The 16,392-nt window shown below is 35.8% G+C and overlaps 1 protein-coding gene across 2 annotated transcripts; it reads left to right on the forward strand.

Moving 5' to 3' along the window:
* The first annotated feature begins 567 nt into the window (after window positions 1-567).
* On the forward strand, window positions 568-13,183 carry rbpms2a (RNA binding protein, mRNA processing factor 2a). 2 transcript variants are annotated; one of them, XM_016550435.1, is made up of 8 exons: window positions 568-972; window positions 4,028-4,105; window positions 4,253-4,291; window positions 4,955-5,017; window positions 5,342-5,492; window positions 7,016-7,179; window positions 12,082-12,154; window positions 12,245-13,183. In XM_016550435.1, exons 1-7 carry the CDS (start codon window positions 919-921, stop codon window positions 12,145-12,147), a joined length of 615 nt encoding a protein of 204 aa, XP_016405921.1. In that variant the 5' UTR covers window positions 568-918; the 3' UTR covers window positions 12,148-12,154; window positions 12,245-13,183. The 2 variants fall into 2 exon arrangements, with proteins under 2 accessions (XP_016405921.1, XP_016405922.1); XM_016550436.1 differs by having other exon boundaries at window positions 7,016-7,164.
* The last annotated feature ends 3,209 nt before the right edge of the window (window positions 13,184-16,392 follow it).

A 16,392-nucleotide genomic window follows, 5' to 3' on the forward strand; every position in this document is an offset into this window, starting at 1 on the left:
GGCCCGTTTTTCTGGGACTAAAGTCATTTTCAAAGTCACATGACATCTATGTAATTATTATAGACCTCCTTGGTTTCGGACACAGCCATTATAGTAGGCAGGGTTAGATATAGAGGCAGGCATGGATGTAAAGGAGGGGTTAGACATGGTGCTAAAACTAATAGACAAAAATGATTAAAAACTATATAGACATATAATAAAAAAATACTAAACATGAGAAAAATACACAACAAAATTACTAAAACCTAAACTTTAAAATAAAAACAGAAAATATTCAATATTCACATATTAACAAAAACTATAATAGTATGTATATCAATCATACTAAAAAAACGTGAATTAATCCATAAATATCGATTTTTCTTTTTATTCAAATTATAATTCTGTATATAATTCTCTGTATTTCTGTTGTGAAATGAGCATTGAAATCATATTTAACTATATAACTATTTAACTATAAATTAGATATAGAGGCAGGCATGGATGTAAAGGAGGGGTTAGACATGGTGATGATGGTGGTAAAGTGGGCCGGGCCTCGCGCAGCTGAGTCCCATCTGAAGCTCTGGTGCCCGCATTTAACATGATTGATCCGCTAATAGGACAGAAGAGCAGACGCACAACTTCAGCTTTAAGTCTACCTACGGTTCCTCTTTCCTCCTTTCTTTCCACTTCAACTCAAACGAGCTTGATGTGAGCGAGGGGGGACAAAACTCCAAAAATCACCTCCTTTCCCTTCTGTCACCCTCACAGAGCACCTCTCACCTTTACTTTCGGATTGTGGCTTTAACTCACGGCTTCACTGGGCACAAACGACACGAGATTCTCTTCTGCAACTTTAACGCACACCAGGGACAAAATCACCGACAGGGAAACAGATTTTTTTATTTTTCTGGCACAAAGAAGCGTTAAAGTTACACAATGAGTCTGAAGTCAGATTCAGAGACGAACACCAGTGTTTCATTAGAGGAGGAGGTAAGAGAAATAAACTCTTTTGGTAAACATCAACTTCATTTAGTGAAGTTCAAGTCTCTGTCGGCGGAAGACTGTGGAAAACTCTTCTGGCGTTTGACTAGACGTTTAAAAGCTCGTTTCGGAGGCGTTTTGGTGGTTTGAGGAAAAGCGTTTGCTGTGGTAAAGTTTGAGAGAGGAATGCGGAGCCTGTTGATGATTAATCTTAAAGTTGGCATTGAAATATGAGACTCACCTGATGAGACGCACACTCTCGTGTGACTGTGTGGATAAAGTTTAAAGACCGATTTAACAAGCACATTTCAGTGGGTGTTCTTCTGAAGTTTTTCAGTTTTCTTCCCGTCATTCTCATGGTTTCGTTAAAGACGCGCAAACGGTGACGTACTGAACGTGGGTCTGCTAGAGATAATGTTATTAAAAAATAAAATAAATTAAAGATACTTTTTTAATTACTTTCAGTGCTTTTAATTTTAGGGCTGTTTTTATTTAATTTTTAATGTGGGTCAAAAGTATTGTTGGTATTTTTGGGTTTTGTTTTTTTGTTAAAAATATTCCCAAACATATTAATTTGCGTAGATGCGTGTCTTTTTTTTTTTGTCACAACTGTAATTTCTGTCCTTTTTCAGTGTTTGTTTCCAGTGTTGGTCATCTCTGATTTCTAACGGAGGCATTATTTTAAATTAGAACTTAATTTTAATTGAAGACCCAAATAAACTGCTACTATTTGATTTTAAATTTGTTTAAATAGAATTCTATTTAAATTGAGTTTTATTAATAATAATAATAATAATACTAATACATTATTTATGCTTTTATTTGTGTTCTTTGTATTCTTTAATTTAGCCTTTTCATTTAAAATGAGTAAATATTTCAGCAGTTGCAGGAAATTGAGTGAAGAAAGCAGTCTATATAGAAGTCTTATTCTATATAAAGTCTTGTTTTTAGTGACATTCTTCACTAGTTTCTATGCTCTTGATTGTAGATGTCACCTCTGACCTCTTGTAGAGGCATTTCCTGCCGCTTAGTGTATTATTTTACTGGCTTAAGACCTTACAAGGCAATTTTCAAACTCTCCCTGTCCGAACACATCAGTCTTGAGCAGTTTTTTGTTAAAGTGAGAAGTTAGTGAGGATCTAGTTTGAGTTGGACTCTCTGGTTGAGTGTTTGGGGTGGGAGTTGTGTCCTGTCATTGTTACCGGGCAGCACTGGGTCAGAGCGTTTGGTGTGGTTTGTTCATTGTGTTCAACCTGCCATAATTAGGACAGGGGTTTCCTCCCTCTGTGCCTTGAACTGGTTGCTCACATCCCCATACATGTCCTTTTGTTTCTGTCCTGAAAACCTGCATCCCATTTTTCTGACCGCAGACAGAATCAACTGTTTATTTAGGTTATTAAGTGGCACATTGTCCATTATTTGTGCTGGTGGAGTGCGTTTATGCCTTTTTGATTAAATTCCTATTGTTTATTTACCCTCTCAGCTGCTGGCAGCTCTTGAGCACTGCACTCATGTTTCGTGTTTCAGGAACATTGAGGATAATCTGAAAGTTTCTGCTGAGGGCTTTTAAACTGACATGAGTCTGAACTCTGCGACTGCTCTCCCCTGCAGCTGCTGCGCCGCTCGCTCCTCTGAGCCGCTCAGGACATGACTGGTTTCCAGTGGCTGATGTATTGGTGGAAATGGTGTAGAAATCTAAGTGATGGACGTTTGTCCCGTTACACATTCTGATTTGCTCTTTTAACACTATAATGACCTCACACACTGGTTTTAGGATTTTACCATGTATTTTATATACCATGGTGTTCAATCACTACCATATCTATGTACCATGGCATTATGATATTAAAAGAATACCATGGTGCTAGCTGCAGTACATGTCCATAACACATAAAATATATATATATTTTTTAATTATTTTGCTTAATGGTCATAAATTTTTTTTGCGTTGTGACATGATAGTTTAAATGAAAATTGTATATGAATTTATTGTTTATTATTATTATTATTATTATTATTATTATTATTATTTAATAGGTGTTACGAAAGAGAAAATGTTAATTATTTTAATATCCACTAACTCTAAGGGAGAAATTGCTGTAATTCATTGAATTCACTGAGATTCGGTTTTGAAAATAAAAAGTTACAGAACGAAAGGGAAAACTCTCCAAACAATTTGAGAAAATTGTCTTAATATTTTAATGCAAAAAAACATTATGGACTTTTAAAAACCATTTTAAAAGATTGTTTCAATTGGTTCTCTGGTAAAATGTGAGCTGGATTTTTTTTGTATTTTGTATTTTTTTTGTGAGATTCACCAAAAAGTCTTTCGGTTTCCGGTTGTTCACCTCTGAAGCGTTTGGAGATTGTGATGGGTCAGGCTGAACCGAAGTCCTTTCTCTCTCCTCTTTTCCGTAAAAGGTCATAGCACACTGTGTCCTTCCTCCAATCTTTCTCTTCTCCCCACTAAATCTGTATAGAGTTGCTACATCTGTTTTTAAATGTCCGCTGCTTTGAGTAACTCTAGAATCTGTGATACTTAATTTGTTGGATAAAATGTGTTCTGGAATTCTGAGGTCGAGTGCCAGTTTCGTTTTGCTGTGTTCATACTTCAATGATGATTTTATTCTTTATTTGATCGCCGTTTGCTCTTTTCACTGTAATATCATTTGATCCATCTTGTTAATTTGTCGAGTTAAATTAGATTTTCTACCTTCCACTCACATTGGAACAATAATAAATAGTTTCTGCATCCATGCTTAGGGTCTCACACACACCTGATCACCACGCACACACTTCTGCTCACTAAACTAACACAATCTCATGATTTGATCTGAACACATTCAGTCTCCAATAGCAAATTCTGCAGACAAACGGGGAGACTCTGACACAATAGGAAGGGACAGAGACAATCAAAGGTAGTTCTAAATGATTCCTATTTTTCTCCTTTTCAGGTGCACTTTTATAAGACCATACATAGCACTCATAGGTCAGAGGTCACTGCTTTTTTGACATCTGTCAGTCGTTTTTGTGCTGATGTCATTTAGGCATTTCCCTGTTCTAGGTACGAACGCTATTTGTCAGCGGGCTGCCTGTTGACATCAAACCACGTGAGCTTTACCTGCTGTTCAGACCCTTCAAGGTAAGAGACATCAGCCGAAAGAAAAAAGCTGGGAGTTTTGTTAGTCCACCTTTTTCTGGATGTGGTGATTTAGATTTTAAGAAAATTGATTAGTTGAATTTTTCTTCAGATTATTTTTTTAATTTGTCTTTTTTTTTTATTAAATAGGGATATGAAGGATCTCTCATAAAGCTGACCTCAAAACAGGTAAAGTTGAAACTTATTTCCCGTCAGTGGGATATTTATTATCATTTCTCCCGATTTAAAGACCACGCATGGATTAATCGAACAAAATGTCCAATTTAACTTTCCCAAAAAATGTACCTGGAAATTTCTGATAAATCCCAAAATTATAAATTTGTATGAACGTACATTCATGGGTTGTTCGTCATTTTGTTTTGCATAAATGTGTATATAGGAGACAGTTAAAAACGATTTATCACATCTAATATGCATGTGACAACATCTTAAACTTAAAGATTGTCACATGTAATATGTATGTGACAAAGACCCTTGAACCTATATATAAAGAGATATAAAATATAGTTTTATAGGCTTCTTTATTTGTCACGGATTACATGTGATTTATTATATATATATATATCTATATATATATATATGTGTGTGTGTGTATATATGTGTGTTAAATGTATGTTCGTATATTTAACATTAAAGAGAAATTAATCTTTTTTTTTTAATTTTGAAATTATATTTTAAATGCTTTTTTCTTTCTTTTTTCTCCCCCATTTTGCTTTTGGGGTTAAATGATACAATCCTAACCCATGTTTTCAGATTTTTAGTTGTTGATTGTGAAAATCCTCTGTCTGTATGTTTGTTTGTCTGTCTGGTGGGTTTCTTTCCATTCTCTAGCCTGTGGGGTTTGTCACGTTTGACAGCCGGTCTGGGGCTGAAGCGGCCAAGAATGCATTGAACGTAAGTAACTGCTGGTCCTTCAGTAAGCTGAAGTGATGGCAGCTTTTAATTATTCATAGGACTGTCTGTGCTTTATGTCCTCCAAACTTCGCTCTTAAGTCTGACTCAGATGCTGCGGTCCTCTCTACGTGGGGAAGTTTGACTTCATCCCTAAGAAAAGTTCCATGACGTCATGCGTTTTCAGTGCTGTAGGATACTTTGGGAATAAGTGCACTTGTGCTGCTCTTCTGTTTAAGGACCTACTGATTGATTTGTGCATTGTATGAAGAATAATTAGACTCTGTTCAGTTGAAAAAGTCAACACTCCATCTCCTCTATTCTCAGGGTATCCGCTTTGACCCAGAGAGCCCTCAAACGCTGCGTCTGGAGTTTGCTAAAGCCAACACAAAGATGGCAAAGAGTAAACTGATGGCCACGCCAAACCCTTCCAACCTGCACCCAGCTCTAGGTGCGCACTTCATCGCTCGAGACCCATGTGAGTAAAACCCTGGGCTTATGCCCCGCCCACACTGCATGACGCTGGTTCCGCCCATCTGAGTTCATTTGCATTAAGCCACTATACAGTCCATATGTGTTTTAGGGTGTGTTTACACATCGTTTTCAACTAAAAACAGAAAACTTTATGCGTTTTGGTCGTTTATGTACACGGCGGTGCTGTTTTGAGGGAAATACAAACATTTGAAAACGGGTTTCAAATAGCAAGTTTTTGAAGACTGTACTGTTATTGTCTCCTTGTAAACTTAAAAAATGTGAATTTGTGAAAACTGTGGCATGTGTATTGTGTTTATTCTGTAGGTATGTGTGCAGACGCGTAGTGTTTCTTTATAAATCACCAACTACTGGCCTGGCATGTATAATACAGCGTTTTTAGTCGGATCTGTGTGAATGGATCGTTTTCACAACGTTGTCATCTGTACACAAAACACAAATGAAAAGGTTTTCCGATTTCTAATGCATTGTCATATAAATGCTCTCAGATGTCATTTTGAATGCTTTTATTATTCCCATTGTTTGAATATAGCTTTTGTTAATCTGAGATATTTGGTGTTTGTAAAATGTATGGGTGGGTGTGTATAGTATGTGCATATGTATATAATTAATGCTTGTCTGTTCACCAAGTATGCACTTATTTGATCAAATACAGTAAAAACGGTAATATTGAGGAATATTATTCCAGTTTCACATTTTTCAGTTTAAATGTGATTTTTATTCCTGTGACGCAAAGCTGAATTTTCAGCAGCAGTTACTCCATTGTTCAGTGTCACAGCACTTCATATTTTTTGTGGAAATATTAGTGTGTGTGCGTGCATATATACACCTATACATACATATAAACATTTAATTGAAATAGAAATTTAACATTATAAATGTTTAACTGGTACTTTTGATCAATTCACTGCATCCTTGCTGAATAAAGTTATTTTCTTAACTTAATGACAACATTTGGATGCGGTTTCCTTTTGGGTTGCTTAGTTGGCGGTTAAAATACACTTAATATTCAGTAATATTATTAATTTGATGACCCTGACCTTCAGATGAGAACAAAACTTACACTAGTGTCATTATTAAGCTCATTTCAGTTTTTTTTTGTAGCTGCTTTATAGCAGAATCAATTTTTTTTTAAAGTTTTAATAATACTGTTATTGAACTGAATTGAATCAACATTGAATTGATCTGAATAATGACCGTTTCCAGCTGTATAGCTGCTTATAGCTGATTTGATAAACTGCACATTTATTGATCTGATCCCACACTGAACTGACTTGAGCTGAATGACACTATTGTCTCTTTCTGCTTTATAGCAAAACTTGGATTTGTCTCATATTTGAATAAGTTTGTCTCATTGCGTGTTACTTTCCTGTTTATTACTGTGAAGCTGCTTTGAAACAATCTCTTGTATAAAGCGCTATTAAATTATCGACTTGACTTGCTGTAAGTGGTGATTCGGTTTCCTAGCGTTTGGTTCCGTATGTGACTCTCAGATGTGTGATTCCGTAGATGACCTGACGGGGGCAGCACTGATCCCTGCGTCTCCTGAGGCGTGGGCTCCGTATCCTCTCTACACAACTGAACTGACCCCAGGCCTGCCTCACGCCGCCTTCACCTACCCCGCCGCTGCTGCCGCCGCCGCCGCCCTGCATGCCCAGGTGAGGAACCAACCGGTGTGTTTCCTCTCTTCCTTCACTCCATCACTGTCTCTCTCTGCTTTTGGCTGCGTTTGTCTGTGACATCGCCAAAGCTTGTTGAACGTTACTTCTGGTAGTTTGTATAGGAAGTACATACTGTGCTTGCGAATTTGTAATGTTCATAATTCTAAATGAGTCCCAACACTTGTGTAGTCACTAACTCCATATGAACATAAATGGTGAAAAAACCTTTTCACATCAGAAATGTAATTTTGAATTCTTTTCATGTTTTTAATTTGGCTTTGTGTATATATGTGTGTATATATGTGTGTATATATATATATATATATCATACATACATACATACATACATACATACATACATACATACATACATACATACATACATACATACATACATACATACATACATACATACATACATACATACATACATACATACATACATACATACATACATACATACATACATACATACATACATACATACATACATACATACATACATACATACATACATACATACATACATACATACATACATACATACATACATACATACATACATACATACATACATACATACATACATACATACATACATACATACATACATACATACATACATACATACATACATACATACATACATACATACATACATACATACATACATACATACATACATACATACATACATACATACATACATACATACATACATGCATGCATGCATACATACATACATACATACTTGCATGCATACAAACCAAGGCAAAATTTAAAAAAATTCAAAGTCTATATAAATACACAAGTTTTTCTTTTGGATTTGATTGTAATTTAGATGTTTAGTTTAATCTGTTGAATTTCTTAAACTCATTTAAAATATGAAAAATTATTTACTTTTATTTATAGTTGCTTGAATTTTTGAATTGCATTATTCGATGCACAATTCTACACCGTAAGCTTTGTATACGGCACAATTCTACAAATAACGTTAGCCTTCATTTCAGTGGCTTGTAGTTCAGTCTGCTAACCTTTCCCATAATGCCCCTGACTCCCGCTCTGGTGGAAACTGACCCTGGGTCAACATGATGCAACTAAACCTGAGGAAGTGTCAGGGGTCCGCTCTGAATATGACCGGTCTGATTACCCACAATCCCTCAGAACAGCATTCCTTGGCCTGCTAGTGTTGCTAAGAGATCACATCAGAGAAAAGCTGGTTTTAATTGCATCTCAGAGGTTGGATTATGACCGAGTCGTTGAGTGAATCTGTGCCCAGGGAGGTGCCGGTTAAAGTTTAGCCAAAAAAAAAAAAAAAGCTGTGCGTTTGAGCATTTTTATGATCCATTAAAAGCTGCACATGTTAAAATTCTCCCCCACAAACAATTTGCTATGTAGGTTTAAACGGGTAAAAATTAATATTAAAGTGCCTTGTGCTCCTCAGGCAATAATGTCATGGTTTATTGTCAATCTTGCTTTGTTCGCTTCAGTTTAATGAAATGTGATTTGGTTTTGAAGACTGTGCTGACTGATCAAGTTTATTGATTGGATGGCTAGACTTTGTGGTTGTCATGGAAACCCAATGAGAGCTAAAGGTCATGGATGAGGAGGTTTGACTTCAGTCTCTTGAGCCGTACTGTATGTTCACAGGTTCCTCAAGCCGTAAATTGAGCTTGTTTGCAATTTAAGGGCAAGAGAACGGGACAAATGTAATAGTCATTTTTAGTGTTTAAGACCTTTTATCCCAACAAAACGTTTTCCGATCATGTTTGGAATAACTGGCTAAAGTGTAAGATGTTTTGTCAGGATCTCAAAGGGGTTGTAAAAGGTTTCATCCTTTGGGTGAGATCCACACGCTAACACCTTCTCTGCCCAACGCCACTCTGAGGGTCTTCAGAGAGTTCAATGATAATTTTGTGTTTTACAAAGAATGCATTTTTTTTTTATTAATTCACAATAATACAATGATGATTATTAGCATTTTGTACACTTAAATATTTTACATGGTGTATATACTCTTTAAGTGTAACTTCCTATATTATATAAACAACATTTGTGCAAAACTTTTTTTTCTCTTGTTACTACATCATATACTAATAGTAGTAATGGCAGTTAAATATTAGACGTTAAAATTGTACAAAATGTTGTTACATATAAAATCTCCATTATAAAGTACTGTCATCTTGTAAAAACAGAAAAGGTATAAATGTTGTAGAATGAGCTAATAATTACCTGCTTTTCATAAAATATCAAGTTTTTATATTCTGTATAAAACTCCTAAACGAACATGAACTCAAAAACAGTTTAAATCTCCCAAAAGAGCCATATAACCGTCCTGCGTGATTTAGCTCAAAGGAAAATAGAAGTGGATTCCTTTGGCATGTTTGCATGTAGCCGGGATGACATAACTGTAAGTCTGCAGTTAAACTGCTGGAAGAACAGCACTCCATCCTCTCCAGACCTTTCCAACACACACCTGCAGAGGGAGATTACAGCTGCGGCGAGTGTGACGGCCTGCGCTCGGTGTCTGTGTGCCGCTGGTCAGCTGTGCCTTCAAACCTCCCGACGCCTCGTAAAGAACGTGGGAAGCTCGGAAGGGCTGAAACGGACGTGCCTTGTTGTCGTTCTCTTGCCCTTGGCTGGGGAAGTGGGTGTTTTGGGCAGGACGGGAAAGGAGTTAATGTCATCTTGCTGAAAGATGTTTATAGATGCACTGATAAGAGTTTCGTGCTCTGTTAGGGAGTTCAAGCTTGCATCAGGTCATTAGTGCAGCTTAAACTGCTTGACTATGGAGCGTGTTGTAGAAATTGCTCTTTTTCTGTTTGTTTTTTTGTTGTTTGTCTGTTCTTGCCCTCTACAGTTTTAAGACTTTACACCATCTGAAAGGTTTCAAGTGGTTCTTAAATGGCTCTTGGCAGCAACTTTGGGTCAGCAAAGAAGTTTAATTTGCTATATAGTTCTTTTGGGAGATTTAAATTGTTCTGAATGTTAAGCTCATGCATGCATGTATGTTTGTTTTAGTTTTATACAGAATATAAATATTTATTTATTAATATTAGTATTTAGAAATATAATGTAGTTTAATATCGAAAACACTGAGTATTTGATAAGAAACTGTAAATAAAAATATAATGCATAATTTTAAAAGCATATATAATTAGGCTTATATTATAGAATATAATTGTTTTAGTTTTTTTTTTCCTTTACGTAAAACAATATATGCAAAATTAAAATGTAGTAATGGTGTATGCGTTTATTTATATATATATATACATTAAAAAAAAAAAGTATATTTAAAACTATGAAGGTAGTTTAATTACAATATAGAATATAAACTTAATGTAAATTTCTTTATATAAAACTATGCAAATAAATAGTAATGCAGTGTTTTATATACATGTTCTATTAAATTACTGTAAATTAAAATGATTTTATTATTATTTGTGGTCCATTACATGTCATGTTGGTCAAGGAGAAGCTTTTGAAATATCAAACATCTCATTGTAATTTTTCTTGTTCATCTTGTCTGTAGATGCGCTGGTACCCTTCTCCCTCTGAAAGTTCTCAACCGGGGTGGAAGTCTAACACACACCTGCAGAGGGAGATTACAGCTGCGGCGAGTGTGACGGCCTGCACTCGGTGTCTGTGTGCCGCTGGTCAGCTGTGCCTTCAAACCTCCCGACGCCTCGTAAAGAACGTGGGAAGCTCGGAAGGGCTGAAACGGACGTGCCTTGTTGTCGTTCTCTTGCCCTTGGCTGGGGAAGTGGGTGTTTTGGGCAGGACGGGAAAGGAGTTAATGTCATCTTGCTGAAAGATGTTTATAGATGCACTGATAAGAGTTTCGTGCTCTGTTAGGGAGTTCAAGCTTGCATCAGGTCATTAGTGCAGCTTAAACTGCTTGACTATGGAGCGTGTTGTAGAAATTGCTCTTTTTCTGTTTGTTTTTTTGTTGTTTGTCTGTTCTTGCCCTCTACAGTTTTAAGACTTTACACCATCTGAAAGGTTTCAAGTGGTTCTTAAATGGCTCTTGGCAGCAACTTTGGGTCAGCAAAGAAGTTTAATTTGCTATATAGTTCTTTTGGGAGATTTAAATTGTTCTGAATGTTAAGCTCATGCATGCATGTATGTTTGAGTTCAAGCTTGCATCAGGTCATTAGCGCAGCTTAAACTGCTTGACTATGGAGCGTGTTGTAGAAATTGCTCTTTTTCTGTTTGTTTTTTTGTTGTTGTTTGTCTGTTCTTGCCCTCTACAGTTTTAAGACTTTACACCATCTGAAAGGTTTCAAGTGGTTCTTAAATGGCTCTTGGCAGCAACTTTGGGTCAGCAAAGAAGTTTAATTTGCTATATAGTTCTTTTGGGAGATTTAAATTGTTCTGAATGTTAAGCTCATGCATGTATGTTTGTTTTAGTTTTATACAGAATATAAATATTTATTTATTAATATTAGTATTTAGAAATATAATGTAGTTTAATATCGAAAACACTGAGTATTTGATAAGAAACTGTAAATAAAAATATAATGCATAATTTTAAAAGCATATATAATTAGGCTTATATTATAGAATATAATTGTTTTAGTTTTTTTTTTCCTTTACGTAAAACAATATATGCAAAATTAAAATGTAGTAATGGTGTATGCGTTTATTTATATATACATTAAAAAAAAATGTATATTTAAAACTATGAAGGTAGTTTAATTACAATATAGAATATAAACTTAATGTAAATTTCTTTATATAAAACTATGCAAATAAATAGTAATGCAGTGTTTTATATACATGTTCTATTAAATTACTGTAAATTAAAATGATTTTATTATTATTTGTGGTCCATTACATGTCATGTTGGTCAAGGAGAAGCTTTTGAAATATCAAACATCTCATTGTAATTTTTCTTGTTCATCTTGTCTGTAGATGCGCTGGTACCCTTCTCCCTCTGAAAGTTCTCAACCGGGGTGGAAGTCACGCCAGTTCTGTTAAATAATCAGTGAGTATCGCTCGCTTCACCTCCTGCATATGATCACGAGTCTCTGATCGTAGATGACTGTAAGCTGATGGGCTGTTCTCGTCTCCACAGATGCCATTCAGTACCAGAAGTTTTGTTTTTGTTTCGCCCTCCTGTTTAAATGAAGGACAACTGGGCTCCGCATTTAATTTAATCGGGTTTATTTAACGGACAATCTAAGCATGAAGGATTGTTTTCCTGGAGGAAGTCTTCTACAAAGCTGAGGACTCTGACAAACCTCACGGTACTGTCTCCATTTCAAAAGCCACGCTTGACGAGCCAATCGTTCAACATGTCTAGCTGCTCTGGTAGATGAGGTTTTTGAGGTCGTCATTCTGCATGCAATAAGGCATGAGTTTTCGAATTCAAACCTTTTCTTTTCCATCCCAGCTAACCCAGAATTTTTTTCAGCCTCTTGTTCTTGTAGTTTCTTTCATTGTGTGAGCGATGGAGACCTGAAGTTTGAATTATTATTTTTTTTTTAAAGTCCAGTCTCTGTGTACTTTCATTTTTCTATTTTTAAGAACTGATGACATATGCACTGGGTGTTTGTTTGTGTTTGTGATCTTGACGTGAACCGAGCAGATTTGAGTTCTTGTCTCCTCCAGACCTTCGATGTATCTTCCTCTGCCCTGAAATCACCAAACCTCCACTATCTGTGTCTGCTTGGAGAATATTTGAACAAAAAAAAAAAGAAGAAATGTACTAGTGTTTTTGTACATTGTGTAATAATGAATATTTATGCATTTGTTTTGTGCAATTAAATAAGTATATATGTATGAGCAGTTTAGTGTTCCCTTGTTATTTTTGGTGTTTTAGTTGGTTGTTAATTCAGTCTATAACCTGTTTGAAGTAAATAAGTGCAATCTTTATTATTTTTTTTGCTGTTACATACTGAAGTTTCCAGACTGTGGCAGTACTGTGAGTTTAAACAGACTGCTAACATGAGATTGCTGTATTATAATATTAAAAAAAGTAAAAATGCTGATTTTTCTTTTTCAGAATATGAAACTGGAGAATAAAAGGGAATCTGAGGAGCTTGAGTGTTCTGAGTGGTTTCTTCTAATTCACCTTTCAGTTAAATTATTTTTTTTTTTCTTTCTGAAAATATAGGTCATCAAAGATGTAGATTTTTCAAGGGAAGAGAATTGGGTAAATCTAGCATCCATTCCCTTGTTCACTAATGGATCCTCTGCAGTGAATGGGTGCCGTCAGAATGAGTCGAAACAGCTGATTAAAAAGTCACAATCCACACCACTCCAGTCCATCAGTTAACATCTTGAGAAGTGAAAAGCTGTGTTTGTGAAGTGAAGTGACATGTGGCCAAGTATGGTTACCCATACTAGGAATTAGTGCTCTGCATTTAACCCATCCTAAGTGCGCACACACACACCGTCAACACACATGCTGCGGTGCCCGGGGAGCAGTTGGGGGTTCGGTGCCTTGCTCAAGGGCACCTCAGTCGTGGTATTGAAGGTGGAAGAGAGTGCTGGTTATTCACTCCCCCCACCTACAATTCCTGCCAGACCAGAGACTCAAACTCGCAACCTTTGAGTTACGAGTCCGACTTTCTAACCATTAGGCCAAAATATTGCTTTCGGGAAAAAAAAAAAAAAGTGGTCTTGCCAGAATCAGGAGAGAAATGCACAAATCAAGCAATGTTTACAAGCGCAAAAAAAGAGCCAGAACTGTTATAAACAAATGGGTGGATTTTGATGTGAGAGGACAACCGAGGATGGACTTTTTCACTGGAGGAAGCCTTGTGGATTTTGGCCAGAAGCAACGGTTTAAAGTTAAAACACCGTAATGATGGATTTGTTTTCTAGAAACATGCAGTTTTTCACTTCACATGGTGTTGAACAATGGACTGGAGTTATGTGGATTACGTGGATCAGCTGTTTGAACTCTCATTCTGACGGCACCCATTCACTGCAGAGGATCCATTGGTGAGCAAGTGATGGAATGCTACATTTCTCCAAATCGGTTCAGATGAAGAAACCAACTCTACATCTTGGATGCCCTGAGGGTGAGTACATTTCCAGCAAGTTTTAATTTTTTGGGTGAAATACTCATTTCCTTTTATGGATTTTACATCTTTCTATACCCTTCATATTTCTACTGCAGATTTCATGAGGTTATTTTCGAGTGAATATCTGCACTCTCGTTCCATGTTTTTCCTTTTAAGGCATCATTTTCTAAGCAGCGGTTACCAGCTGAAGAACAGAACTTCATCTAATCACAGCACAACTGCAGATCTGGTCTGTGAAAGACTGGTGTTTATTTGAACAGTGCTATTGTTTTCAAACTATGTCTGAAAGTCTAATGAAAGAATATCGGTGGGTGATTCAATTTATTTGAATGGCGTTCTCAGAATACATTGTTCCAATCAACTTTCTCAAAAATAGTACTTTGCTAACTCCCAAGTGAGCAAGCAGAGGAAAACCCCCTTGGATGTTTAAGTAGACAAAGAAGAAACCTTACAAAAGAACCAAGACTCCACAAGGGAAATCTGGCACATATTTAAAGATCCCAAAAAGTCAGAACTTGACTTTTTTTTTTTGTGGCTCAGTCCATGTTTCTTTTGTGTTTGTGTACTCCTAAAAAGTTGATTTTCAAAAGTTGGAGTAAGATTTTTAAAACATTCTTATTCAGCAATGACTCAAGACATTAAAACTGTTACAAAAGAGTGCCATTTCAAATAAATGCTGTAGTTTTGAACTTCATATTTAAAAAATCTAGAAAAAATCTATCGATTTCCACAAACAAATAATACGCAGCACAACTGTTGAGAATGTTTCTCGAGCAGCAAATCAGCATATTATACTGATTTCTGAAGGATCATGTGACACTGAAGACTGGAGGAATGATGCTGAAAATTCAGCTTTGCATCACATGAGTAAATTTTCAAATATATTCAAATAGAAAACTGTTATTTAAAAGTTTCAATCCAACCCCAATACAACACATCTGAACCAGCTAATCACAGTCTTACTAGGCATACTATACACTTCCAGGTCTATCTATATCTATCACAGCCTTTTCAGCAGTCATTATAGCATCAGACGTCTAATGGCATGCTGCTCATCACATTAAAGAAATGGCATAAATGGCTCACTTTAAAGTATTTTAGAAGATGAATGAACAGTGAGAAGTTTTGTTTACTGAGGCAGGCTGATGTCAACTTTTGGCCTGAGAACTGAAAACCGAAACACCCACAGGACAGACTCAAAGCCCAAAGTCATTTCTTATTGGTCTGTTGCTATGACCTTCATTGTAGAATGATGTCATGTTGCTATTTACAGTCTTTGGCTCTTCATTACACGTTATAATCGATGTAATAAATACAGGCAGTGTGAGCAAACCTCTGCCAGCAGGAGCAGCTGCATGATAGAGCGCTGCCGCCATCTGCTGGTTAGAAAGCAAACCTGACCAAATGTAATAATACTTCTAGTAAAAATAATACACTTTAGTATTTTATAAAATGTTGCTTATTGTTTATTGTTTCTGTATCGTGCGTATGTGTGTTCGGGCACGTTGTACAGAGGAAAAATACATTAAAATAAAATAATATCTGGTGGTTAGAAAGCAAACCTGACAAAATAAAATAAAATAAAACACTTTAGTATTTTATATAATGTTGTTTATTGTTTCTGTACGGTACAGATGAAAAAAAATACAAATATTTTAAAATAGTCTGTTTATGTCCTATTTTGGAATACTTCATACTAAATTGTGGACATAAAATTACATGCATCTCAAAGTGAACTTTAGTATTTTAGTTACAGTTTAAAGTGATTTCTCAAATCTTTCTCACTAAAAATTAGAAGCTAAATTTAATTATTTTTCGCTATATTTTTTTGGATATCTCACTACAGTACAAATATAATATATAATAAAACGTTTATATCCTGTGTTTGGATACTTCAAACGGAAATGAGGACATAAAATAAAATGCAATTAAATACAGCGACATTTTGTATTTTAATTACATTTAGTTCGAAGTGTTTCCTCAAGAATCACTAAAACCAGATGCTAGAGTAAGTTATTGTATTGGTATTTAATTCCATTGTTTTAGATAACACACTACAGTATCGAGGCAAATTAAATTAAATTAAATTAAATTAAATTTTCACCGCAACTTGAACAGATATGAACAGGAATAAACGTAGAGGTGCTCACGCACGCATGCGCGTTCTTCCGGCCCTGTCCGCTTCAGCACC

This window comes from Sinocyclocheilus rhinocerous, unplaced genomic scaffold (assembly GCF_001515625.1).
Source record: "Sinocyclocheilus rhinocerous isolate Xijiao unplaced genomic scaffold, SAMN03320098_v1.1 scaffold2149, whole genome shotgun sequence".
NCBI classification, from domain to species: Eukaryota; Metazoa; Chordata; class Actinopteri; order Cypriniformes; family Cyprinidae; genus Sinocyclocheilus; species Sinocyclocheilus rhinocerous.